Source organism: Oncorhynchus gorbuscha, linkage group LG16, assembly GCF_021184085.1.
Source record: "Oncorhynchus gorbuscha isolate QuinsamMale2020 ecotype Even-year linkage group LG16, OgorEven_v1.0, whole genome shotgun sequence".
Lineage (NCBI taxonomy): Eukaryota > Metazoa > Chordata > Actinopteri > Salmoniformes > Salmonidae > Oncorhynchus > Oncorhynchus gorbuscha.
The window spans coordinates 19,701,771-19,729,341 of record NC_060188.1 but is presented as its reverse complement, the minus strand read 5'-3'; the positions used below and the strand labels follow the sequence as shown (position 1 = coordinate 19,729,341).

Below are 27,571 nucleotides of genomic sequence, written 5' to 3'. Positions count from 1 at the left end.
GGAGTTCACGAGATGGAATTCCGAGTTGGATGACCGTTCAAATCGATTTTCCGAGTTCCCAGTTGTTTCCAACGGACTGATGTCGGAAGTAGGATATTTCCGAGTTACCAGTTGTTTTGAACACCGCATAACTCAATACATTTTTCATTAATGTTGACGTTTTTGCAAAAGAGATTTTAGTCGCGCGATTTTGCATTCGACTATGATATTTGGTGCAGTATTTCTCAAGTGACTTGCCTAGTTTCTCTTTGAGACAGCACTTCATTGAAGTATCCCTACTGTTGACCAATCGCCGACGAGGGGGCGTAGACTTCATCGACCGACTTCCGCTTGCCTCTAGAGAAAAATGGTGTGCCCGAACTGCTGAAAAAAAAACCTGCCGATGTCCAAAACAAACAAAAACGTCACAAAATGTAATCATAATATATTCACGAACTGTTTCGTCTGGGATGCATGCGGACGCCACTAGGCAACAAAAGAGAAAAACAACAACATGCTGGAAATGTTACATAACAACAGGGTATAAATAAGCAGTCAAATGAGGCTGGGATTTTGAGGTCAGTCTTATGATATAGATAATAATAATATACTATAGATAATGTTCTGGAAAAGGTATGATTAAGAGATGAGGGGGAATGCATTGATTATACTTATTATTATCTCATACAGGTGCTGACAGTAAAACCAACAATGAGAACGGACTAGGTTATTGATGAGTTTTTGTTTTGCAATGTGTAAGTTCACTGAGTTTATGGTAGAGGTTCAGTTTCCACTGTCTAGTTATGGTCCTGTACTGTTGCTTTTGGCTTACAACTTTTTCTACCAAACTCGAGAAGTGTCATCTCTGATAACACTCTGGCTAATTGGATGTAAATGACGTCACGCTTGGGCGAGAATACGCCCCCTTGCTGCAGAGTGCAGATATCCATCCAGCCCCCTCCCTCTGGTCAACAACACAAGCTGCACAGAGAAGCAAAATGGCCGATAGTAAACTAACCGACCTCACAGCGCTTTGCAACCACCAAGAGGTTATGTATGTGTAGTTTACAGCGAAAACTACATTCGTACGAAAGGATATACGTTAACTGAATTTCTCGATTGTTAACATTTAGCCTTTTGGTGATGTTATTTCTTATTTGGTTTAGCCTTGAACTACCGTTAGATTGCTAAACTAGCTTTAGCTAAATAGGTCTGCAAGAATTTCACAAAGTACTTTATGTTTGATTCCTGAGGTGAGTAACTAAAACGATGTATCGTTAAGTTGTTCATTACAATGTTGTAAATTGTGTGTACCATTTTTTCTATCCATGTTAAGTTATAAGCGACAGCTAACGTCAGTCAGCTAAGTTAGCTACAGAGAACGTCACTGAAGTTTTCTCGTAGCTTTGGCCTTGTCAGTCACTTCAGTCCAAAAGCGACAGTTGATTGCACAGACCAGACATGCTATGAAGCAGTATTGTTGTTGTGTGTGTGTGTGTGTGTGTGTGTGTGTGTGTGTGATTTGAGAAACACAATCAATTCAATTAACATTGCTATGAACTATTTTCGATTACCACTGAGTACTCAACTAAATAACAGTATATATGTGTGACCGATATGTATGGATTTTTTTAAAACTATGTATGGAGCTTAGCTTTGGGAGCTGGTTAGCAAGCCGGCAGCTGTACGTCGTGTTCCCTACTAGGCTTTACCTTTTGAGCGGCAGTTAACTACGTCAAAGTCGCTCGCACGAAAGCGCTATCTTGCAGCTGGTTAATGTCAATACTATTTTGACAATTTAGCTAGCCAGGGTAACACACGTTTGTGTCGTTGCGTGACTTTGTTCTGGCGGAGTCTGTTTCGTCCGTTTTTTTCATGTCCAACGCCACCGGGTGTCCAGTTTGGGGCTACTCGAGCTCGAGGCTGGAATAGGCCTTGGCAAACGTCAGAGCGATACCACCAGGCAAGCTTCTGCTAGCTGATTTGTATTAAGTGGCACTAGCTAGCATAATGTAACGTTAGCTATTATGGGAGTTGTTTTTCATTAAATGCCGCGTATAGATCCACATATAACAGTTTAACTAGTCAATAAATAGTTATAGTAAAAATGAACATTATTGCTTGCTAGCTAGTTCTTAATCCGACAATGTTGAGCGGCTTAATTTGACTGCTGTCCTTAAATTGTATTTACAGACTAGACTACTACTTCGCAATTTGGACAAGCTCTTGTCCAAATTGCCAAAATGCCCTCCCATAGCGCAAACTTGCTTTGTTTACGTTTCCCATACATACACTCAAAAGACCCCACATTTTCAGCTTACTAGCGTTTTCAGTGGAGCGCTTTTGTAAAGCTGAGTCAAACAGGGGGACTAAAACGAAATGCTACCCCGTGATACCTGACCCATCTAGCCAACTAGCTCGCTCTATCCTGCACACACTCACTCTCTCGCCATCTCTATTAGCTCGCTAGGCCTTGACCTACGTGACAATTAAATATTTCTACCAGCTAACGGGTTCTTTTATCTACCAGTCAGGTACTGCCCAGTCTTACATTTCCTCTCTGTTGATGTGCATGTGTTACATGTTTGGAGTTGTAATCGTTTGCTTGAAAATTAATAATTCAGGGTGGCTACCACAGATTGTTGCCATGGTTGTCTGCTTAATACTATAGTTCTGACAATATTAACTAATTGTGTAAGAGTTCATTTTAATAAACTGTTCATAAAACGTTTTAGGCAAGTCGCAGCAAATGTATGTAACTTGATGTTGATGCCTATCGCCAAATGTCAATGCCCACATCCATTTAAATGTGTCCAGATAGGAGAATCAGGAAAGGGAACAGCAGTTCATGGAAGACAAGAAAAAGAAGAAAGAGGATAAAAAGAAAAGGGAAGCTTCCCAGAAGGTATATAATATCCACTTTTCATCTGGAAATTAGGCCTACATAATTCAGAGTGCTCAGGTATGTTCCTAAAAACAGAATTGTCTGGTGTTTGATCCAGTTTCATGGCCCATTGAAAGTCAGAGCCACACTGTTTTGGCTGTGTTTTAGTCGTGACAGCAATAATCATTTACTTGTCCTGCGCACCATTGTTGCTTGCAGTATTAGCACTTGACATTCGTTACAATAATGTGTTGGCTGTTTCATGGCACTGACGGTCTTCTCTACTTTCAGGTGACTGAACAAAAAGTCAAAGGTAATTGTTTTGTTCTGTATATACAGTACCAGTCAAAAGTTTGGACACCTACTCGTTCAAGAGTTTTTATTTTTCTAAATTGTAGAATAATAGTGAAGACGTCAACTTTGAAATAACTAATGGAATCATTTAGTAATCAAAGTGTTAAACAAATCAGAATATCATTTATATTTTAGGTTCTTCAAAGTAGCCACCCTTTGCCTCTGACAGCTTTGCACACTCTTGTTGTTCTCTCAACCAGCTTCACCTGAAATGCTTTTCCAATAGTCTTTAAGGATTTCCCATATGCTAAGCACTTGTTGGACCTCAGACTGAAGGAAAAGCAGCCAACTCATCCCAAACCATCCCAATTGGGTTGAGGTCAGGTGATTGTGGAGGCCAGGTCATCTGATGCAGCACTTCATCACTTTCCGTCTTGGTCAAATAGCCCTTACACAGCCTGGAGGTGTGTTTTGGGTCATTGTCCTGTTAAAAAAAACAAGAGTCCTACAAACCAGATGTGATTGCGTATTGCTGTGGTAGCCATGCTGGTTAAGTGTGCCTTGAATTTGAAATAAATCAATGTCACCAGCAAAGCACCATCAGATCACCACCATGATGCACGGTGGGAACCACGCATGTGGAGATCATCCGTTCACCTACTCTGTGTCTCACAAAGCCATGGCAGTTGGAACCAAAAATCTCAAATTTGGACTCCAGACCAAAGGACAGATTTCCACCGGTCTAATGTCTATTGCTCGTGTTTCTTGGCCCAAGCAAGTCTCTTCTTCTTATTGGTGTCCTTTAGTAGTGTTCTTCTATTTATTTTAATTATATATGCATTATTATTTAACTAGGCAAGTCAGTTAAGAACAAATTCTTATTTACAATGACTGCCTTACCCGGACGACCCTGGAATGAGTAGGAGTGTCCATACTTTTGACTGCTACTGTACATCTGTAACACTCCTTCCTTTCATCAAACAAGATGACGATGAGAGAGGAAAAGGCCAAGTTTATATTATGTTACATAATATTATGATTAGGATGCATTCCAGCTTTGACTTTATTGACTTGGTTCATTTGTTTCATTTTCCTTAAGTGCCAGAATCAACCAAGGCCAGCTCCACGCAGTCACTAGCCACTCCTGGCTCTGTGTCTCCCAGCCCTGGCCCCACTCCACCATCGTCCCCCTGCCCTGCAGCTGGGTTCGCTGTTCCTCCGGGTGGGAACAATGCAAACCGGGCGGCTGTGGCCAACGGACAGCCCCCCACCGGAACTCAGCGCTATATGCCCAGAGAGGTGCCCCCACGATTCCGCTGCCAGCAGGACCACAAAGTGCTTCTGAAGAGGGGCCAGCCACCACTGTCCTGCATGCTGCTGGGGGGAGTGAGCGGTAGGGGAGACGCACCCCCTCTTTCACAGGGAGATGCCCCCAATGCAACCACATCTAGATCCACAGGTGGGTCAACATTGAAATGAAAGGATGTGGTTTGGATCTGTAGTCAGCAGCTAAATTAATATTTGTCCAAGTGTAATTAACGTGCTGTTTTAACCTTCTTAACATGGTCCTTAAGTTACCAAAGTATGTTTGCTCATTATCTACAGATCCCAATCTGGGTTCACCTTCTCCTTCACCCCCCCACTCTTCACCCTCATCTTCAGTTGCTGCTTCAACTTATGCAAATTCCACATGGGGGGTGGGCTCTGGCAGCCAGCCCCCTTCTCAGGGCTGGGAGAAGGTGATAGTGGATGGGAGTGACCTTGAAGAGTGGCCCAGCATTGTGGGTGGGGATAGAGTGGGTACCGAGGGAGCAGAGCTGGATGTCCCCAACAGCAGTGCCTCATGGACTGACAAATGCACCCAACAGCATCTGAGGACAGGAGGAGCAAGAGCTGGGAGTTCAGACAGTCCTTCCCCACCCCACTCTTCCCCCTCGTCACTCACTGAATGTGTCCTGTCTGGTGTCGTGTGGGGCTCTTCCAGTCAGCCTGGAATTGGAGTGGCTGCAGCAGCAGAGGGGCCAGTGCTCAACAATTCCAAAGTCTCCTTTCTTCCTGGGACTCAGGAGAGCCCTGTTCGTGTGAACAGTGGGATTCCTGGTGCCAACTTCAACCCTAATGCCAACCCTTCAGCCTGGCCTGCCCTTGTGCAGGATGGAACAACAGGGGTTGGTTCAGCTATCACCGAAGCTGTGCCCTCATCCATCACAACATCCTTCTCTGCCAGTACCACCCATACTCATCCACTCTCCTCTGTGAATCAAGCTAGCTATCAGCACCAACTCCATGAAATGTCTGCCAGGGATGGAGCACATCTCCATGGGGACTGGGGGGGCTTGGGGCTGGAGCTTGGAGAAGGACCAAATCAAGGAGGCAGAGACCTTGTGGACAGTGGGGTTGTTGGAGGGAGTGAGCATCTCTCTGCCTCGTCATCCTCCTCCACAACCTCTTCCTCTTCATGGAGAGCTTTGCCTCCCCCCTCTAACCTCAACACAGGTGCCTCTAAGACTGATGGGTGGGACAGAGTAGGGGGAGATGCAGCTCAGGAGAAGGAGAAAGCTGGGTTGGCAGGAGATGAGGAGTGGGTCAGGGGAAATGATGTTAGCTCAAATACCCCAGTGGTATCTCAGGGAGCATGGGATGGGGCTACAGAGGAGGGTTGGGGCGGTACACAGGGGTTGACAGATGTCAGGGGTTCCAGCAACCCGGCAATAGGAAGTAGCGGTGGAGGCGAGAGCAGCAGCAGCAGCAGTGGAGGTAGCGGTGGTGGTGGTGGCGGCGGCATATCCCAGGATTCTGCCTCACCAACATTTGCTACTATGACAACAGCTTGGGACAATCAGAAAGGGGTTGATGCTGTGGGGAAATGGGCAGGTCAAGGTGGCAGAGGAAGTGGAGACCCCTCATCCTCCAGTGGAGGAGGGTCCAGAGCTGGGAGTCACAATCGGAACCATGAGCATTCCCGCCACCGCTCCAGCAACCCACCCCCCAACCCTGAAGTGGCCTTACAGAGCATGCTCAGCCGGTCGGACCTGGATCCCAGGGTGCTGTCCAACACTGGATGGGGGCAGATCCAGGTACAGCAGAATGTGGCCTGGGACCTGGATACAGGAGCAGCAAGTCAAAATGAGGGAAGCAGTTCCCCTGCATTTCCATCTCAAGCTGTTAGTTCTACTGGTCGGGCATCTACTTACCCCGCAAGCAACAGCACAATGACTACTGATCCATCTGCTGGGGCCCATATGCCTACTATGATCACTGGCCCTGTACCTTCAAAGGGCAGCTGGGATGACGAGTCAAATTGTGCTCCACCATCCAACATGCGGAATTCTGCTCCCTCCAGGATGCCAGTGAAAGATATTGATGGCAGCCAGGGAAAGACGAGTGGAGCCTGGGGCGACGTCAGTAATTCAGAGAGCCATGGCAAAGGCTGGGGCAGTGAGGAGCAGGAGGGGAGAGACCGCAGAGGGGGTGGAGGTAGTAACTGGAGAGATTTCGGAGAACAGGGTGGCGGAAGAGTGAGTGGCTGGGGAGGTGGTCAGGAGGAGAAGGGGACTGCAGGGGGTTGGAAAGAGATGGGGAGGGAGGGAGGTGGATGGGGACAAAGAGGGGGAGGCAACTGGGCGCAGCGTGAACCCAAGACAGTCAGTGGAGGCTGGGGGAAGGGAGGGGCAGAGGTGAAGGCATCACTGACAAAGGATCTTGGGGTAACATAGATGAGGGAGGCCCACAGAGGAGTTGGGGAAGTGGAGGTGACATGGGCGGCAAACCGCACCAGGACTGGTGCATGAAGCCGCATTCACCACAGATGCCAAACAGCCAAGCGGCAACACTGAAAGCCCCAAAGCAACAGCAACACCAATCACAGACCCAACAGCCACCAGGAGGCTTGGGCAGGTCAGGAGGTCCTCCCACCCAGAATCAGAACCAAAACTCAGGCTGGACTGCTGGCCCCATCCCTCAGATCCCTGTTGGGCCTGCTGAGGCCCCTGAGCCCAGCGGGTGGGAGGAGCCCTCCCCTCAGTCCATCAGCCGCAAGATGGAGATTGATGATGGCACTTCAGCCTGGGGTGATCCCACCTGCTACAACAGCAAGAATGTGAACCTGTGGGATAAAAACAGTGCCCCCTCTGGTCAGCCACCACCACTTCAAGGCCAAACTCAACAGGGTCCACCTACATCCGTACAACAGCCACCACCAAGGAGACAGCCTGCGATCCCAGCTAACCAGGACTCAAACCCTGGCAATGCACCTGGAATGGGTAAGCTATGACCGATTTATTCCTTCGAAGGCCAACAACTGGCATTTCTGGCAGATTCTTTAATCTGATATTCTCTGTATTACCAGGCCCAGGTATGTGGGGAGGGGGTGGCAACCTCGTTGGACAATCTGTGGATAATGGCACTGCTTCCTGGGGGCAGACTTCTGATGCACCATCTGGCTGGGGAGATCCAGATAACTCAAGCAAAACTGCTGGTTGGGGAAACCCCTCATCTAAATCTGGTAAGACACTTCAAGGAGCTTTCATTGTAAAGCAAATGTGTTACTCCTCAGGACATTGCATGACCAATTTTTGCATGTCCCATAGGTTCAACGTCGGTGCAAGAGAGCTGGGGCAAAGGAGAGGGCCCAGTTCCAGCCTCTCGACACTCCAGTTGGGATGAGGAGGAGGACGTTGGTGGAGTTTGGAACAGCACAGGCTCACAGACCAGCAGCAACTACAACTCTGGTGGCTGGGGGCAAGGCCCCGGGGGAAAGAGGGGCAACTTTAAGGTATTTTTGTGGTTAGGATCTGCTTGCTCAATTTTGTTTTTATATCCTAAGCTGTGGAACTATGAAAGGACATCTTTCTGATTGAGGGATTATGTTTAGTTACATTGCATGTTTCTGTTTGTTCCCTAAAGGGTGGAGGTGGAGAGAACTGGATGAACCCAATGACACGACAATTCCAAAATATGGGACTCATGGTAAGCCCTATTAATTATGTCTCGGAAGAAAGGATGGTGACGATGCATTTTCTGTTGAAGGGTAGGTAGCATAAACTTAACCACATGTAAAATATGGATTTGCATTAGAATACTGATAAAAAGTCAGAATACAAAGTTGCACCTCACTTTTCAATTTTTCGAGTTGTTACATAAAACTGATCAGAATGCCAGAAAGAATATTTGCGGGGTGTGACATATATTGGAGGACCCGGCAAGCCAGTCTATTCCCTATAATGCAAGCCCTCTGCCTATATGCCACATAGCTTTATTCAAGCCTGTCTTGAAATGCAACACTGCCTATTTAAAACAAATAAGTTCTTTACCTGACTAGTCTTTTAAAGGTGTCTAGAAATGTACATCTTTTGTAGGAAGCAATCACTCGCCTATTACTGACTACAAATTATCTATAACTGAGCTAATAACTTACTAACTAGCAAAGGAGCTTCCGAGTGGCGCAGCGGTCTAAGGCACTTCATCTCAGTGCACAAGGCTTCACTACAGTCCCTGGTTTGAATCTAGGCTGTATCAAATTCGGCCATGATTGGGAGTCCCATAGGGGTGTTTGGCTGGGGTAGGCCATCATTGTAAATAAGAATTTCTTCTTAACTGACTTGCCTAATTAAATAAAGGATAAAAAAATATATATAAACAAAAATGTGCACTTGATTACACGAGTACCCTTATTCTACTTCTCCTCTGGTGATGTAGAGGTTAATCCAGGCCCTGCAGTGCCTTGCTCCACTCCCATTTCCCCAGGCCCTCATTTGTTAACTTCTGCAACTGTAAAAGCCTTAGTTTCATGCATGTTAACATTAGAAGCCTCCTCCCTAAGTTTTTTTAAATCACTGCTTTAGCACACTCTGCAACCCGGATGTCCTAGTTGAATCCTGGCTTAGGGAGGCCACCAAAAACCCTGAAATTTCCATCCCTAACTATAACATTTTCTGACAAGCTAGAACTGCCAAAGGGGGCTGAGTTAGCCTGCAGAGTTCTGTCTTACTATCCAGGTCTGTGCCCAAACAATTTGAGCTTCTACTTTTTTATTTATTCACTTTTCCAGAAACAAGTCTCTCACTGTTGCCGCTTGCTATAGACCACCTACTGACCCCAGCTGTGCCCTGGAAAACATATGTGAATTGATTGCCCACCAGCTATCTTCAGAGTTTGTGTTGTTAGGTGACCTAAACTGGGACATGCTTAACACCCCGGCCATCCTACAATCTAAGCTTGATGCCCTCAATCTCACACAAATTATCAATGGACCTACCAGGTACAACCCCAAATCTGTAAACACAGGCACCCTCATAGATAAATTCCTTACCAACCTGCCCTCTAAATACACCTCTGCTGTCTTCAACCAGAATCTCAGCGATCACTGCCTCATTGTCACTGCCTCATTGCCTGCATCCGTAATGGGTCTGCGCTCAAATACCACCCCTCATCACTGTCAAACGCTCTCGAAAACACTTCAGCGAGCAGGACTTTCTAATTGTCCTGGCCCGGGTATCCTGGAAGGATATTGACCTCATTCCGTCAGTAGAAGATGCCTGGTAATTCTTTTAAAAGTGCTTTCCTCACAATCTTAAATAAGCATACCCCATTCAAAGAATTTAGAACCAGGAACAGATATAGCCTGTGGTTCACTCCAGACCTGACTGACCTTGACCAGCATGAAAACATCCTGTGGCGTACGGCATTAGTATCAAATAGCCCCCGCGATATGCAACTTTTCAGGGAAGTTAGGAACCAATATACACAGGCAGTTTGAAAAAGCTAGCCTTTACTTTTCTAACAGAAATCTGCATCCTGCAGCACATACTCCAAAAAATTCTCGAACACCTGTAAAGTCCATGGAGAACAAGAGCACCTCCTCCCAGCGGCCCACTGCATTGAGGCTAGGAAACACTGTCACCACCGGTAAATCCACAATAATTGAGAATTTCAATAAGCATTTGTTCCACGGCTGGCCATGCTTTCCACCTGGCCACCCCTACCCTGGTCAACACCCCTGCACCGCCCACAGCAACTTGCCCAAGCCTCCCCCATTTCTTCATCACCCAAATCCAGATAGCTGATGTTCTGAAAGAGTTGCAAAATCTGGGCCCCTACAAATCAGCCAGGCTAGACAATCTGGACCCTCTAAAATTATCCCCCAAAATTGTTGCAATCCCTATTACTAGCCTGCTACATACAGTGGGGCAAAAAAGTATTTAGTCAGCCACCAATTGTGCAAGTTCTCCCACTTAAAAAGATGAGGCTTGTAATTTTCAACTATGACAGACAAAATGAGAAAAAAAATCCAGAAATTCACATTGTAGGATTTTGAATGAATGTATTTGCAAATGATGGTGGCTTTGGACTTTGTCAATCGCCACATTCTTATTGGCAGACTCGACAGACTTGGCTTCTCAAATGACTGCCTCACCTTGTTCACCAACTACTTCTCAGAGTTCAGTGTGTCAAATCGGAAGCCCTGTTGTCCGGACCGGCAGACCTGGCAGTCTATGGGGGTGCCACAGGGTTAAAATCTCGGGCCTACTCTTTTCTCTGTAGACATCAATGATGTCGCTCTTGCTGCTGGTGATTCTCTGATCAACCTCTATGCAGACGACACCATTCTGTATACTTCTGGCCATTCTTTGGACACTGTGTTAACTAACCTCCAGACAAGCTTCAATGCCGTACAATTCTCCTTCCGTGGCCTCTAACTGCTCTTAAATGCAAGTTAAACTAAATGCATGCTCTTTATCCGATCGCTGCCCGCCTGTCCAGCGTCACAACTGGACGGTTCTGACTTAGAATATGTGGACAACTACAAATATCTAGGTGTCTGGTTAGACTAAACTCACATTAACCTCTTGAAGCTAGGGGGCACTATTTTTACGTTTGTAAAAATAACGTTCCCAAAGTAAACTGCCTATTTCTCAGGACCAGATGCTAGAATATGCAGATAATTTACAGATTAGGATAGAAAACACTCTAAAGTTTCCAAAACTGTCAAAATTTTGTCTGAGTTAAACAGAACTGATATTGCAGGCTAAAACCTGAGGAAAATCCAATCAGGAAGTGCCCCTGTTTTTGAAATCTCTGTTCTTATGCATCCCTATTGTGCATTTAAAGGGATATCAAGATTCCTTTTTCTGTCCCTAAGGTGTCAACAGTCTTTAGACACAGTTTCAGGCTTTTATTTTTAAAACTGAGAGTGAAGGATCACATTGCGTAAGTGCACAGGTGGGGGCTCTCGGAGGAGTTGGTGCGCAATTGAGTAAGACTGCCATTGTTCCTCCTGCTGTTATGGAAAAAGCTACACACTCGGTTTATATATATATTAAACTACCTGAGGAATGATAATAAAAAAACGTTCGACATGTTTGTGGACATGAAGACTATTTGGAATTTCCGTCTGCGTTGTCGTGACTGCTCTTTCCTGTGGATTTCTGAACATAACGCGACAAACGTCGGTATTTTGTGTATAAAAATAATCTTTATGGAACAAAAGGAACATTTGCTGTGTAACTGGGAGTCTCGTGAGTGAAAACATCCGAAGATCATCAAAGGTAAACGGTTAATTTGATTGATTTTCTGATTTCCGTGACCAAGCTTCCTGATGCTAAGTGTACATAATGCTATGCTAGGCTATCGATAAACTTACACAAACGCTTGGATTGCTTTTGCTGTAAAGCATAATTTCAAAATCTGAGACGACTGGGTGATTAACAAAAGGCTTAGCTGTTTTTTCATGAATATGAATATTTTCTAGTAATATTATTTGACTGTTGCGCTATGCTATTCAGCGTTGCTGATTACAATTATCCCGGATCCTGGAGGGGTGGTTCAAAGAGGTCACATTAAGCATCTCCAATCCAAATTACATCTAGAATCGGCTTCCTATTTCGCAAAAAAAGCCTACTTCACTAATGCTGTCAAACCATACCCTCGTAAAGCTGACTATCCTACCGATCCTCGACTTCGGCGATGTAATTTACAAAATACCCACCAACACTCTACTCAGCAAACTGGATTCCGTTTATCACAGTGCCATCCATTTTGTCAACAGAGCCCCATTTACTACCCACCAATGCGACCTGTATGCTCTTGGTGACACGCCCTCGCTTCATATTCATCGCCAAACCCACTGGCTCCAGGTCATCTATAAGTCTATGCTAGGTAAAGCCTCGCCTTATCTCAGCTCACTGGTCACCATTGCAGCACCCAAGCGCTCCAGCAGGTATATTTCACTGGTCACCCCCAAAGCCAATTCCTCATTTGGCTGCCTTTCCTTCCAGTTCTCTGCTGCCAATGACTGGAATGAATTGCAAAAATCACTGAAGTTGGAGACTCATATTTACCCTCACTAACTTTAAGCACCAGCTGTCAGAGCAGCTCACAGATATTTGCACCTGTACATAGCCCATCTGTAAATATCCCATCCAACTACCTCATCCCCATACTGTTATTTATTTATTTGCACCTTTGCACCCCAGTATTTCTACTTGCACATCTATCACTCATGTTTAATTGCTAAATTCTAATTATTTTGCCACTATGGCCAGTTTATTGCCTACCCCCCCCCTTACCTCGTTTGCACACACTTTATATAGACTTGAACTCGATTGTATTATTGACTGGATGCTTGTTTATTCCATGTGTAACTCTGTTGTCGCTTTGCTTTCTTGGCCAGGTCGCAGTTGTAAATGAGAACTTGTTCTCAACTAGCCTACCTTGTAAAAATAAAGGTGTAATAAAAAACATGCAGCTCTCGCTTGATCTCAAACCAACCCCATCTACTCATGACTACTCATGACTGCTCATGCTGTAAACACAGTCCAGTTCAAAGTAAATGGCACAGATCCATATATGGCAACGGACCATTTGCATATAGAGCTACTGCACCTCTGATATGTTTATGCTGTCCCGGGCTGTGTAGCGTACGGGCTGAGTAGTGAGTATCAATGCAATAGAATTCTACTCCAATGTGTTCTGCCTACATTAATATTTCTTGCATATTTTTTTGTTTTGGTATGTTACATTGAAAGTGGCTAATATTGCATTGATTTGATCATAATTGCCGCAGTAAAGGAATACGTTGATGGTGTTAACAAGAAACTCTAGAACAGTGTTCACCAACCTTTTTTGAGTCAAAGTATAAGATGAGATCTACCGCTCTGATTTTTTTTACCTACTTAAATCAACCTATGCAACATTAACCAGTTGAAAATAGTACTGTAGTGATCAGGTTTGTGCAGTAAGCTATAGGCCCAATACGTTATCACCACATATTAGCTTTGCTTGAGTTGCCCTGCCAATGCATTTTTGTTCGGGCCATTAAAAAAAAAAAAATATATATATATATATGTATATATACAGTGCCTTGCAAAAGTATTCGGCCCCCTTGAACTTTGACCTTTTGCCGCATTTCAGGCTTCAAACATGAAGATATAAAACTGTATTTTTTTTGTGAAGAATCAACAAGTGGGACACAATCATGAAGTGGAACGACATTTATTGGATATTTCAAACTTTTTTAACAAATCAAAAACGGAAAAATTGGGCGTGCAAAATTATTCAGCCCCTTTACTTTCAGTGCAGCAAACTCTCTCCAGAAGTTCAGTGAGGATCTCTGAATGATCCAATGTTGACCTAAATGACTAATGATGATGATTACACACAGGTGGATTGTATTTTTGTCTCTGTTTAATGCACCTGCACTGTGATAGTCTCAGAGGTCTGTTAAAAGCGCAGAGAGCATCATGAAAAACAAGGAACACACCAGGCAGGTCCGAGATACTGTTGTGAAGAAGTTTAAAGCCGGATTTGGATACAAAAAGATTTCCCAAGCTTTAAACATCCCAAGGAGCACTGTGCAAGCGATAATATTGAAATGGAAGGAGTATCAGACCACTGCAAATCTACCAAGACCTGGCCGCCCCTCTAAACTTTCAGCTCATACAAGGAGAAGACTGATCAGAGATGCAGCCAAGAGGCCCATGATCACTCTGGATGAACTGCAGAGATCTACAGCTGAGGTGGGAGAACCTGTCCATAGGACAACAATCAGTTGTATATTGCACAAATCTGGCCTTTATGGAAGAGTGGCAAGAAGAAAGCCATTTCTTAAAGATATCCATAAAAAGTGTCATTTAAAGTTTGCCACAAGTTTTGGGAGACACACCAAACATGTGGAAGAAGGTGCTCTGGTCAAATGAAACCAAAATTGTACTTTTTGGCAACAATGCAAAACGTTATGTTTGGTGTAAAAGCAACACACCATCCCCACTGTCAAACATGGTGGTGGCAGCATCATGGTTTGGGCCTGCTTTTCTTCAGCAGGGACAGGGAAGATGGATGGAGCCAAATACAGGACCATTCTGGAAGAGAACCTGATGGAGTCTGCAAAAGACCTGCGACTGGGACGGAGATTTGTCTTCCAACAAGACAATGATCCAAAACATAAAGCAAAATCTACAATGGAATGGTTCAAAAATAAACATATCCAGGTGTTAGAATGGCCAAGTCAAAGTCCAGACCTGAATCCAATCGAGAATCTGTGGAAAGAACTGAAAACTGCTGTTCACAAATGCTCTCCATCCAACCTCACTGAGCTCGAGCTGTTTTGCAAGGAGGAATGGGAAAAAAATTCAGTCTCTCGATATGCAAAACTGATAGACATACCCCAAGCGACTTACAGCTGTAATCGCAGCAAAAAGGTGGCGCTACAAAGTATTAACTTAAGGGGGCTGAATAATTTTGCACGCCCAATTTTTCAGTTTTTGAATTGTTAAAAAAAGTTTGAAATATCCAATAAATGTCGTTCCACTTCATGATTGTGTCCCACTTGTTGTTGATTTTTCACAAAAAAATACAGATTTATATCTTCATGTTTGAAGCCTGAAATGCGGCAAAAGGTCACAAAGTTCAAGGGGGGCGAATACTTTCGCCAAGGCACTATATATTTTACAAAGTTTGAGGTAGGCTATACGATCACACTGTTAATAGATCCATTGTTGTATTACTTGTGAGACATAGCTGCGTGAGCACACATTTAAATAATTTGCTTTTTAGTTTACTGTTCTTATGGGGCCGGCATCTGATGTTCAGTCTCAGCGGAGGGAGGAACAACATACAGAGACTGCCTCTTAACATCCCTTCGGTCTCCCTTTCCTCCACTGACCAAAAAGGGACACTGTCTTCCAGCTGATTGCAAAACCCGAATTCCACCGCATTATTGCACAAATACATGTTACTCCTATGAACAGAGAAAGGGAAATATTAATCTTTTAAAACTACCCAAGCCGCTAATAACGCAGCTCTCTATAGCTACTTCCCTACTCATTCATTACTGCTGCAGTGCATGTTGTAGCACTGAGTGGAAATTGGATGAACTCCCATTTCATGGCTTCCAAGTGTTGACAGCGCTGAGTTAAACTTGAACCCTCTCAAACTCTTTGCTGTATTCGTTGGGTCTCTCTGGTCATGGTTTTGAAAACTCGTATCAACTTTGCTGTAGCTTCCTTTTATGCTGGCTACGTTACTGCAAACATGGTCATCTGAGCCATCCGATTGGCCAGTGGTAGACGTATAGTGTACTTTGCTCTCTGGGCCCATCGGGAAGGCAGAGATTGTGCCTGAAGACTCATGAAATGGTTCAAAATGGCAACAGTTCACCTACCTGGTGCACAGGGCATCTGAATTGGGTGTGCCTACTGCCAACAGTGGTAAAAATAGGAACACATTGCTTTATCGTTAGGAATCCCTTTACGATCAACTGGTCGATCATAATTGACCGGATGGTGACCACTGAACTTTCTAGAGCAGTGAAGCTCAAACTTGTGCATCTCTCTGTGGGTTAATATTCCTGTGTGGCAGTCCCAGGGAGCTGTGTGGCATGCACACAGTTTAGAGGGACCATTGGTTAGCACTGCTCGAGTCAGCCAGTTGCTGTCAACACCTAACTTACAGCTACATTAAAGTAAACCATAATTTTGGAAATACATAATGCCATCTAACCAGTTACCTTAGCAAGCCAGATAATTTTATGTTAGCCTGCTAGCTAGCCAATCACCACTGTCGACATGGCTAAGTAGTAAGCCAGAGAACAACTAGTCTAGCACAGGGAGGAACCCACACAAAAAGCCAGGAGATATAAAGTAAAGGGTTGGAGACTTAACACTGTACGGCTGAGTTAGCTACCAGAGCCAAGGAGAGGGAGAGGTTGCATGCTAATCCAATAGTGATGTATAGAGCGGTAAATCCACATTGACACGGTTTCTCATCACTGCTGACACTCGATGTACCTGTAGGAAATCGAGCAGCAGTGGTCAACTAGATTTAGCCGCAGGACGGTCTGGAACATTTTTTTTATTTGTTATTTTACCAGGTAAATTGACTGAACACATTCTCATTTACAGCAACGACCTGGGGAATAGTTAGTGGGGAGGAATGAGCCAATTGTGAACTGGGGTTTGTTAGGTGACCTTGATGGTTTGAGGGCCAGATTGGTAATTTAGCCATGACACTGGGGTTAACACCCACTACGATAGATGCCATGGGATCGTAAAAGACCTGAGGCAGGACACCCGTTTAACGTCCCATCTGAAAGACTGCACCATACACAGGGTAATGTCCCCAATCACTGCCCTGGGGCATTGAGATATATTTTAGACCAGAGGAAAGAGTGCCTCCTACTGGCCCTCCATCACCACCTCCAGCAGTATCTGGTCTCCCATCCAGGGACTGACCAGGACCAACCTTGCTTAGCTTCAGAAGCAAGCCAGCAGTGTTATGCAGGGTGGTATAATGCTGGCTGATAATTACAAATAATTTGTAGTCTGCAAATGATTCACGATAAGCCCAAAACGATATGTTTGACTAAAACAATCATTTCAAACCTTGCTTACATTTTTATACAATCACGTCTTTTTATTATGCTTAGGAATACTTGGAACAGATTTCCAAAATGTAAAAATCACTTAACTTATTTATTGGTGTTTATAGTCTTATGTCCAACAATGAACCATAGACATTTTTTTAAAGATTTTGCACACAACTTGCCCCAAATAAGGCCACCAGTTGGGGAACCCTGAAATGGAGCTTGCAGGCTTCACAAACAACGCTCGGCACAACACCTGGTTTCATTATGAATCCTGCCTTCCACTGGTTATACTAAGCCATTGAAGTCCTCCGGGGTGAATTTTTTTTTTTTTTTTTTTTTTTTTTTTTTACCTTTTATTTAACCAGGCAAGTCAGTTAAGAACAAATTCTTATTTTCAATGACGGCCTAGGAACAGTGGGTTAACTGCCTGTTCAGGGGCAGAACGACAGATTTGTACCTTGTCAGCCGGGGTTTGAACTCACAACCTTCCGGTTACTAGTCCAAAGCTCTAACCACTAGGCTGAGCACTGCATACAGTAGATGTGCGCACGGTTCCCATACTCCACCAAACACACAGGAGTAGAGATGTTTTCAGTTTTTGGCATGAATTTGTGGTTTCTTATTAGTGGATACACATAGTATCTCACCATGATTTGGAATGTAATTACATGCTAGTTTGGCTAGTAGCTAACGTTAGCCAACAAGAACTAGCTAGGTATCATAGATTCTCAAGATGATGTTCTGAAGAGGTTTTAAATAACGCTAAAACATAAGTGTTTGTAGTAATGGTTAACCAGATCGTGACTACTAAGTCTTTGATCACTCTTACTTTGAGTAAAAACTGACGCGTACTACTCTTTTAATAGGGCGAGGACTTGAGTCTTGATAAAAAGTTGGAAGGAGATAAGAGGGGGATGAACGACTACAGCGGTGAAATGCGGAGAGGAGGAAGAGGTGGTGGAGGCTACCGTATGCCCAGTTCCAAAGACATGGGGCCTGGAGACATGGGACCTTACAGTGACAAGGTAAGTGAGTCATACTCCTGTCAAGCGGTTCAAGGTGTCCTTGAAGCTGTGCTAAGCAGTGTTTGCATGATCTGTCGATTGGCCTAGGTGGAGGAGGCTAGATATGTTGACCCTTTCATTAGCTAGCCAGCTAACATCAACTAGCTTTTTTTGTCAACTAACTTTATAGATATTTTCATTATCAGCTCTCACTGTTCCTTTTTATCATTTTCATTTTTAACTGTACTCTTCTGTATTTCGTTCCAGATGGGTGGTCATGGTTTATTTGGTGGCAGCGGTGGGATGCCTCCATCTCGGGGAATGCGCCAGCCTGGGATGCATCCCATGAACCCCTCCCAAGGGTTACGCGGACAAGTCCCTCATCAATTCATGTCTGCGCAGGTACGCTGCCTGTGTTGTACCTCACAAATATTAATGTTTATTTAGAAAGTTGTTCCACGTTGGGTATGAGCAGGTGCTCCGAAAGTCAATAACAATATATTTTCTAGCTTGTCTTTTAGATTTCCATTTTGGAATATTGGCCAGGTTGTCTAACAACTCCACATTCTATATCCAGAGCATTTTTCTTTCTCCAGTGTCCACAATGCTAATACACATTTTTTTCCCACGTAACAGGTGCCGGGTCCCATGCTAAAGCAGATACCCTCTCCTGGCAGCAGTGTTGGAGGAGTAGGTGTCGGAGGAGGGGTGTTCCCACCTCAGCTCTCGCCACAGCAACTTGCTGTGCTTAGTAACATTTACCCTCATGTGCAGCAATTCCACCTGGTAAATATCGTCTCTGCCTCGATGTTGTGGTTCAGGCAGTCTGAACCGTTTATCACAATTTTCAAAATTGCTCAGTAATTCAAATAATCTTGTATTGATTGGATATAAAGTAATTGCAACTGTAAAACTGCCACTACACTAGCTCTCTCAGTGGAATAGAATAGTAAAACTACTTTGTGCCTGCCAACCCCCTCAGGCTTGTCAGCTCCTTCTGCAGCAGCAACAGCAGCAGCAGCTCCTGCAGAACCAGAGGAAGTTGCCCCAGCCTATACACCAGCAGACTGATCCACAGCAGGTACTGAAAGTCCCATAGTAATGTAGTGCCTTATCACTATACCAATAGCAGTTCGGACTAATTTCAATATTAGATGCAATACTTGTGCTAGACTTTCAGTATGTAGTAGCTTTCTAGCCAGCTTGTCTGTAGTCTATTGATGCAGAGTTTGTGTACATATTTTTCAGTCTTCTCTTACCCTATGTCTCCATAGCTGGCTAGAATCATGGCTATTCTGCAACAACAGAGACAGCAACAACAGGGAGTGGTAGGCGGAGGCAGTGGGAGCTCCAAACTGTCCCCATCTCTTGGAGGGGCACCAAAACAGCCGATGGCAGACTCGATGCCCCACCCTGGTATGGGTGGCCCCTTGTCAGATCTTCATGCCAAAACACAGGCGATGTACTCTGGTAAGTTGCTTAGGTTTGGTCTTTGTTATTATCTCTAACACATTTCAGTCCAATCTGTCAGTTTAGAGCAGTCTACTCAGTATGACGTCAAAGGCAAACCATTACTAAATCATATCCAACTAATTTGTGTAAACAGTAGCTCATATATCACTGTTGCCGTGACGAAAGTCTTTCATTTAATCACCTAGCAGCTATTCCGTGATGTTCGATTTCAGGGGGATTACACTGGCCCAGGTTTTATCAACACAGCCATCTTTGCTCATGACTGCAGTGAATGAACCATCTGACCATGTTTTTTCTGTTATATCAGGTCTTGCTCCCGGAGGCAATCTGTCTGGGCTGGAGCTGGGCTCCATGTTGGGGGGGGTGAAGGATGGAGGAGGGCAGCAGTCCCGCTTCAAATGGATGATGGAGGGTCACTCTCCGGCCCCCTCTCCCCCAGATACAGCCCATCACAAGAATGGTGAGTCATTAAAATCCAATGTCTTGCTAATTACATGAATAATCACACTTATATAAAGCCATAAAAGGAAAAGCCATGTCAAACTGACAAATGATTTGTATTTCTGTTTTTGTCTTGTGTGCTATTGCAGGTCCTTTACCCATGGCCATGAAAGTTCGAGAGGGCTCCCCATATTCACAGTATGAGTTGCTCGGAGTTGATGGGTTGGGAATGACCCCTCAGGGCCCTTCTGACAACTGGCACCGTACCCCTGGAAGCAAGATGGGCACCATGACTGGGACATCCAGCTGGCCCCCAGGTAAACTGCTTTCAGTACCCCAAGTTCCTAATGCACAATTTTGAAATGCACATATGAAACATTGCAGTTGCAATAAATGTCAATATTGCCAGGCTCAGTAGTCTTCCCTGTGTTTTTTCTGCGGTGACAGAGTTCCAGCCTGGAGTGCCCTGGAAAGGCATCCAGAGTGCCGACCCGGAGTCGGACCCGTACATGACCCCTGGCAGTGTTCTGGGCTCCCATGGACCCTCCAGCCTCAGTGACTCTGACCACCAGTTACTGCGAGACAATACAGGTACTCACTGTTTAATCACTGCTTCTGTATAAGTATTGAATGAGATTAAACCTATTGGCACAACTTGGGCTGTTGCAGTGACCGTATTACTGGCGGTCACGAGGGCAGTCAAACTGCCTGGTGGGAAAAGCATCCTCCATTTGCTATTTAAGTGCATAGATTACTTTTATTTTTTTTTATTTATGCCGCTGCCCCTGTTTTGGTACAGGTGCAATGTTCCGTTTTAAATCAAAACAAATTTCACCAATATATGTTATTTAGAATATGTAAAGATAAGATTAAATCAAGAATAGTCTGATGGGGGGACAATTAGGGTTGCGAAGCTTCTGTAAATTTCCGGAAGTTGAGCCCTAACAGTGAACCTTTTTATTTTGTAGGATACATATAAGGTAATTGTAGGTCTTGTGGCATATTTTGGTTAAACTATCCCCAATTCAATGGAATTGCAACCCTCTGCAAGCACAGTGCATTCTTCCATCACATGTAGAGCTGATTCTCAAGATCTTGCATACTAATGAGATGCTTTTGAGCCCACACTACTATACTGTCTGAGCCAAGGACTACATGCTTTCTGGTAAGTTTTCATTACTGTACTGGGTGGGGTGGATATATTTTATGACAAATTATTTTTATTAACTAGTAAGTAGTAGCCTACAGCAAAGTGTTTAAATTATTTTTTACTTGTTAGCAATTTCTGCTAGTTAGTTTTTGTTTCCACGTGGGCTTTAGTTTGCTTGAGCCTGTTAACTGGGGAGTGTTAATTCACCTGTTTCCGTATGTTTCATTTGAAAGCATTTCTCTTACAAAGGAGTTGTTTAATCTAACTGCTTCACTATTTATCTGTACATGGAATTGTATTTGTTTTTATTTACTCTTTTAAAAAACTTTTTTTTACTCTTAAAAAACTTTTTTTTACATCTTTACAGGAAAATGCCATGGGCACTATCTGTGTGGAGACATTTCACTGCAGCCGATGTAGAAGGAAAGGCTGTGTAAATTTGCAAGTACTGTGCCAAATCATATGTGAAGAATGCAACAGAATAAGAATCATTTGGCCAAGTGCATAAAGTTCCCTCACTGTTCACAACAAGCAACCTCTGACAAAAGTACCTACTTCTATTCGAGGTGAAAATGACAAATCAGACATCTTAATGATAGCAACAGCTCATGGTCCTCCTGGAATCAGTTTTTTTTGACTCAATGGAGGAATGTAGTCAGAGAAATGCTGATGAATGTCTTGCTCGAGCTGTGTATGCAACTGGTTCACCTCTGATGCTCACAGGCAATGTGTATTGGAAGATATTTCTGAATGTACTTCGCCCAGCATACACCTCTCTAAGGCACTACCAAAAAATAGGTACTGCCCTGCCCATTTCACTGTTTCTCCAAGCAGAGGAAACTGCAGTTCTGAAATGCATCAAAAAGCGTGAAGACTTCTGCCAGAAGCCCATACACGCCGCAGCGTACATGTTGGAGCCCAAGTATGCTGGCAAGAGCATCCGGTCTGGTGCAGAGATAAACAAGGCCTATGGTGTCATCACTACCGTGTCTCGCCACCTTGGCCTGGATGAGGGAAAGGTTCTTGGCAGTCTGAGGAAGTACATTTCCAAGCAAGGGCTTTGGGATGGAGATGCAATATGGCAGTTGTGCCAACATATCTCATCAGCCACCTGGTGGAAGGGACTTTGTGGATCTGAGGCTTTTTCTCCTGTTGCCTCCACCATCCTCCAAATCCTACTAATATTAGCCTCCTCAGAGCGCAACTGGTCCTTGTTTGGGAACACACTCACCAAAGCACGCAACAGGCTAACCAATACAATGGTTGAAAAATTGGTTGCCATCTGGGCAAATTTGAGGCTTTTTGAACCTGACAATGAGCCATCCTCAAGGTTGGAAAGTGACAGTGAAGATGAGGCTTCAGTCTGTTCAAGAGGTGGACATTGAGGAGGTCTGGGAAGAAGACATGGAAGCCTGAGAGGAAGACAACCAAAGCTTTAGTTTCTAGACTATAATTTTACAGATGAATGTTGAAAATGTTTTTGGGAGATGCAACGGATCATTGGGGGATCGTTCAATATTCCCTTTTGTTCAGTGAAAACATCCCATGTGAAGAGTCAATTCATTGAATTCAACTTCAATTCGTAACTAAAACATTTGTAATTCTATTGAAAGGATTTAATCATTTACAATTGTCTACTAATGGTAAGGTTTGTTTCTGTAAATATATCCAATGCAAAAAACACATGTCATGTCTTTGGCATCATTAGATTGAAGACTGTGTTATTTTTATCAAACCAATTCTCTGTAATTAATAGTAGTGGCTACTGGGTGTGGACTGAAGTGCGGTAAAGACAGTCACTACACAGTTGATAATTATATTAATTGAAAATGCTAATCCTTTGCCCATGAACACACACTCATTTGGGAATAATTGCAATCAATATATATTTACTCTGTGTGTCGTTGTGATCTGTTGGAATCGTCAGTCCTTCTGTTGGGAAGTCTTTCGTGGATACCATCCAGAAATGTTCTTATAGATGAGATGTTTCGGCTGTTGCTCTTATTCTGTCAGGATCGATAGTCTCAGAGTTGAACCATTTCCTGCCGCATAGCCAATGCTCCACGTGGTATGGTTAGAAATTCAACAACCATTACAACCTTAGCTTAAACTGAGTTTTTTTGTGGTCTCTACTCAAAACTTTGCCCCCTCAGCTGACTGAGGTAGGCATGGTCTGAAAAGGATTTCTTCAGGTGGGGGTTTTATTCGTAACAGTAGAAAAGGGCTGTCCCATCAGCCAGATCATGTCTGCTCATGGGGGCGGGCCAATGACTTAGTTAAACTTTTTAAAGGGAATACAATTCTCTCACATTAAGGGTTTAACATAGCATTCCATCATTTCACAAATGGTTTAATCTTTACTCATTCATTTTATACAATAATAACTCTGTTTATAATGTATAAACAGAGTTATGGTAATGTGGCTGTATTGTCTTTCATGAGGTCACAAACATGAAACAAAACAGACCGGGTTGTAGCTGGCTTCTCCACCGACTGTTTACGCATTCTCCAAAACATGGATATTTTTCTGTGATATAGAAGAAATTCATTTGTTCTACTGTGAAACTCTCTATATACTGCATGGACAGGAGAGTCTCCTCCAGGAATTTACGACCTGAGATAACAGAACATGTATGTAGGAGAGCGAAAGAGAGGGATGCCACGATCTATACCCAGAAAGGGCCACGTCACGTTTAAATGGTATTAATATTAATTTGTATATATTCCCCAAAATGTGCAACCCTAGTGACAATGTTAGCCTACCACTTGTAAATGATCACTTGTGAAAATGTTTTAATAAGGTTTGTATCACAACTAAAGTGGCCAAATGAAGCACATTAATCTGCTTTAAAAGGGGTGTAGAGCCTAACTGGCATACATGAGCAGCGAGGGAGTTCGCATCCCCACAACTGGGGATGCAACAGCACAGGTAGCGTCATTCTCTGATATGAACAACTTTAAGGTCTAGTCCAATAGTTGAGACTGAGCTGCTAACCAAAGCTCTGTAAATTGATTGAAATGAGCTATGTTTCCCTTCTCTCTGTTGCAGGGCCAAACCCCTCCCTCAACACCTTGCTGCCTTCACCAGGTGCCTGGCCCTACAGTGCCTCAGACAACCCCCTTGGCAATGCACACAGCACAGGTATTAACATTCTCTAATATATGAACAGCTTTAAGGTCTAGTCTAATATTTGAGAGAATGAGCTGCTAACCAAAGCTCTGTAAATTGATGATATATTGAAATTAGCTGTTTCCTTTCATCTATTTTGGTCTGTTGAAAGTTGTGCTTGTTTCCTCAGCAAAGTACTCTGACTACAAACCCAGCTGGCCCCCAGAGCCCATTGGACACAATAAGCCGTGGAAGACCAGTCGCATCAGTTCCCAGTTGCCACGCCCCCCTCCTGGACTAACCAGTCAGAAACTGGCCTCGACATCCCTATGGGGCAGCGGAGCCCCGCGTTTGACCAGGGGCTGGGGAGAGGGCGGGGGCAGTCAAGATTCAAGATTTGGGACAGGTAAGATTATATTTCTGAATCAACTCATTGTACTCAACTCATTGTAGTAAGATATTTATTAGATACTGGCTTTATAACAGAAAAAGATTGAAAGACTACCCTTTGTTTCTGACTGCCCTCTTTCTCTCCTCCGTAGGCTCAGCGTGGAATGATGGTGTGGCCTCCAGAGGCAGCTGCTGGCTACTGCTCAGCAATCTCACCCCTCAGGTACAGATGGAGAGAATTGATAAAGATGTTAGCACTAGCACCTATGAGCAGGGAGGGAATGAGCAGAAGGATGGGGGGGGGGGGGGCTATGGATTATGTTGTGGGTGATTTTGAATTTTATGTTTTCTGACCAATCATCGAAGTGGAATTTATCACAGCTATTAAATAAAATGGCCATTGAGAGAGAGGTGGGTGTGAATTTCTTGTTCATCAGCATTCTCCTTCAGTGTATCCTATGCAAATGAGCCGGTGTCATGCGTGACCCAAGTGTAATTGGATTGTGAAGTTGGCTGATCCATTTAATCAATTAAGGATTGCATGAATGATGTTGGCTTGAAAGGGCTGCTAAGGGGAAAAACAGAATGGGGAAATGTTTAATTCCACTGCCTACCCTTTTACAGTCTCACACTTCCCCACCACAGACACACTGGTATCCCACTACATTGTTTGTTCTCCTACAGATTGATGGTTCCACGCTACGGACTATCTGTATGCAGCACGGCCCCCTGCTGACCTTTCACCTCGGCCTGACCCAGGGCAGCGCCCTGATTCGTTACAGCACACGTCAGGAAGCAGCCAAGGCCCAGGGTGCACTGCACATGTAGGCTACTACCCCTCTACATACTAACAAACGCTGTGCTGCTGCCTAGTGTAATGCTAAATGCCTGTAATTAAATATTTACAAATTCGGCCTAATGTTAGCTCCATGCAGAATGTTTTTTATTTTATTTTTTATTTGACCTTTAATGCTGAATTGGAGCCTGATGGCCATTCAGTTAGTACAATTTATACTACTTCACCTGTTTTACTAAAGGACACTGATATATTTTGTTTTCTCCAGGTGTGTTCTGGGGAACACTACAATCCTGGCAGAGTTTGTGAGTGAGGAGGAAGTGGCTCGCTATTTTGCACATTCCCAGGTTGGAGGTGCGGAGGGGGCCAGCCCAGGGGCAGGGGTGGCCCAGGGCTCGTCAGGAACGCACACAGTGGTGTGCAACAGCGGAGGGGGCTCCCCGGGGAGTGAACGAGCAGCAATTGGAGCAGGAAACAATTTGGGTGGAAACAGCGGTGGAGGAGGGGTTCTGGGTAGTGTGGGGCCTTCCAGCTCCGGCTGGCAAAGTTTGGATGGTACGGGCAGCTCTCCAGAGGCCACCTCAGCCCAAGGTCCTGGGCTTGGTATTTTTGCTCAGTGGAGCGCCAACGGGGCTGGGAAGGGGGTAGGGGGTGGGGTGGGACGGGTAGAGGCAGGGAGGTCTGGGCTCTGGGGTGGTGTGACCCCAGGTTACTCCAGCAGCAGCTTGTGGGGTGCACCCCAAATGGAGGACAGGCAGCAAATGGGCAGCCCAGCTGCCCTGTTGCCTGGTGACCTGCTGGGAGGAGTGGCTGACTCCATCTGACACACCTTCACATAAGTATATATTTAGACACACGACATACACTGGGAAACACAAATACATATATATAAATGACTAAATATAACCACGTAAACACACGCATACACATATAACTGACTAAATATAACCACGTAAACACACGCATACACATATAACTGACTAAATATAACCACGTAAACACACATATATATATATAAATGACTAAATATATCCACGTAAACACACAAGCAGAAATGTGAGACATGCTTACACACATTCTCATGGCCAGACTTAAGCTATTCTATAAACAAATGCAGGGACTGTTAGACGTGTAAGGCCTTTTTCCACAGATGAAGATTTAAACTGCTAGACTTGAACCTGAAAAATTAGTCTGTCGGTCTGAGACTGGCTGGATTGCATTGTGCTTAGTAGGTGATTTGATGACAGACTTACATGGACATGCACACACCAAATACAAACTAGCCTTTGGACAGATGGGCACTGTAACAGCATTACTCGCATCATATAGGAAAACTATGTGATGCAGGACAACCTGCAGTTTCCATTCATGCCCCTTATGGAGACTGAATCAAAACATGTGCAAACACACCGCTCTGATTGATGACAACTATCTTATTGTGTATGTTAGTTTCTGTTTTGTATGGTTGTTTTTATTTTGAACATTGGAATACTGAAATGTAATTGTTCCTTTCAAATGCTGACCTTCTACTGTTGTTTTTCTCTCAATCACGTTTGTTACTGTTACTATGATAATTGTTGAAACTCTGGCAGTATGAGGGAACATTGCATTTCTCAGAGAGTGGGATACTGTGTGTGGAATACTGTGTGTGTGTGTGTGTGTGAGCGAGTGAGAAGGAGACCAAGTGATAAACCCCTGTGTGTGAATGTGAGGATAATGTAGTGTGCATGTTACTGCCTGTCATGATTAGTGTGTGAGGCTGCTTACAGAAGGTCTATAAATCTGTTTTGAGTGCATTGGTATACTGCTGACTGTGTTCAAGAACATTGGCACTAATGCTTAGTTTTTTTTTCTCTCATTTTAAGATTATTTTTTTTGCAGACTGTCTTTTTTATTGTCCGAACTGCAATAATAATAAAAATTTTAATGATACAAAGAGCTGAAGGCATATGTATTGAGAAAAAGGACATGCCAAATCTTATCAAACTGTGGAGTGGTGGGGGGGTTGTTTACAAGACACAGAAAAGAGTTAACGTGCGTTTATATGTTTTGTTGTGTATCGTTTTAAATTAAGGCAGGCTTTAACACTCCTGTTCAGTGTTTCGTTTTGAGATTTTACAAATAAATTTATTTAAAGAGTACAAGATTACTAATAAAGATGAAAGTATTGGCTTCTACTTGTCTTGTGTC

The 27,571-nt window shown here is 44.0% G+C and overlaps 1 protein-coding gene across 1 annotated transcript; it reads left to right on the top strand.

Annotated features, from left to right (window-relative positions):
• The first annotated feature begins 79 nt into the window (after positions 1-79).
• On the top strand, positions 80-27,553 carry LOC123999053 (trinucleotide repeat-containing gene 6B protein-like). The gene is made up of 22 exons (XM_046304401.1): positions 80-88; positions 2,801-2,884; positions 3,155-3,176; positions 4,257-4,616; positions 4,763-6,721; positions 6,799-7,419; positions 7,506-7,661; positions 7,747-7,931; positions 8,063-8,125; positions 17,885-18,043; positions 18,290-18,424; positions 18,659-18,808; positions 19,005-19,103; positions 19,297-19,492; positions 19,803-19,955; positions 20,086-20,253; positions 20,384-20,527; positions 24,136-24,228; positions 24,386-24,601; positions 24,738-24,808; positions 25,270-25,409; positions 25,650-27,553. The coding sequence occupies exons 1-22, from the start codon at positions 80-82 to the stop codon at positions 26,203-26,205; spliced, it is 5,739 nt and encodes a 1,912-aa protein (XP_046160357.1). The 3' UTR covers positions 26,206-27,553.
• The last annotated feature ends 18 nt before the right edge of the window (positions 27,554-27,571 follow it).

What these genes read in the sequence shown, in the direction of transcription:
- LOC123999053 (XM_046304401.1), top strand. An exon ending in TGGCAATGCACCTGGAATGG is followed by an intron (nt 7,420 to 7,505) that starts GTAAGCTATGAC and finishes CTGTATTACCAG; the next exon opens with GCCCAGGTATGTGGGGAGGG. An exon ending in ATCAATTCATGTCTGCGCAG is followed by an intron (nt 18,425 to 18,658) that starts GTACGCTGCCTG and finishes CCCACGTAACAG; the next exon opens with GTGCCGGGTCCCATGCTAAA.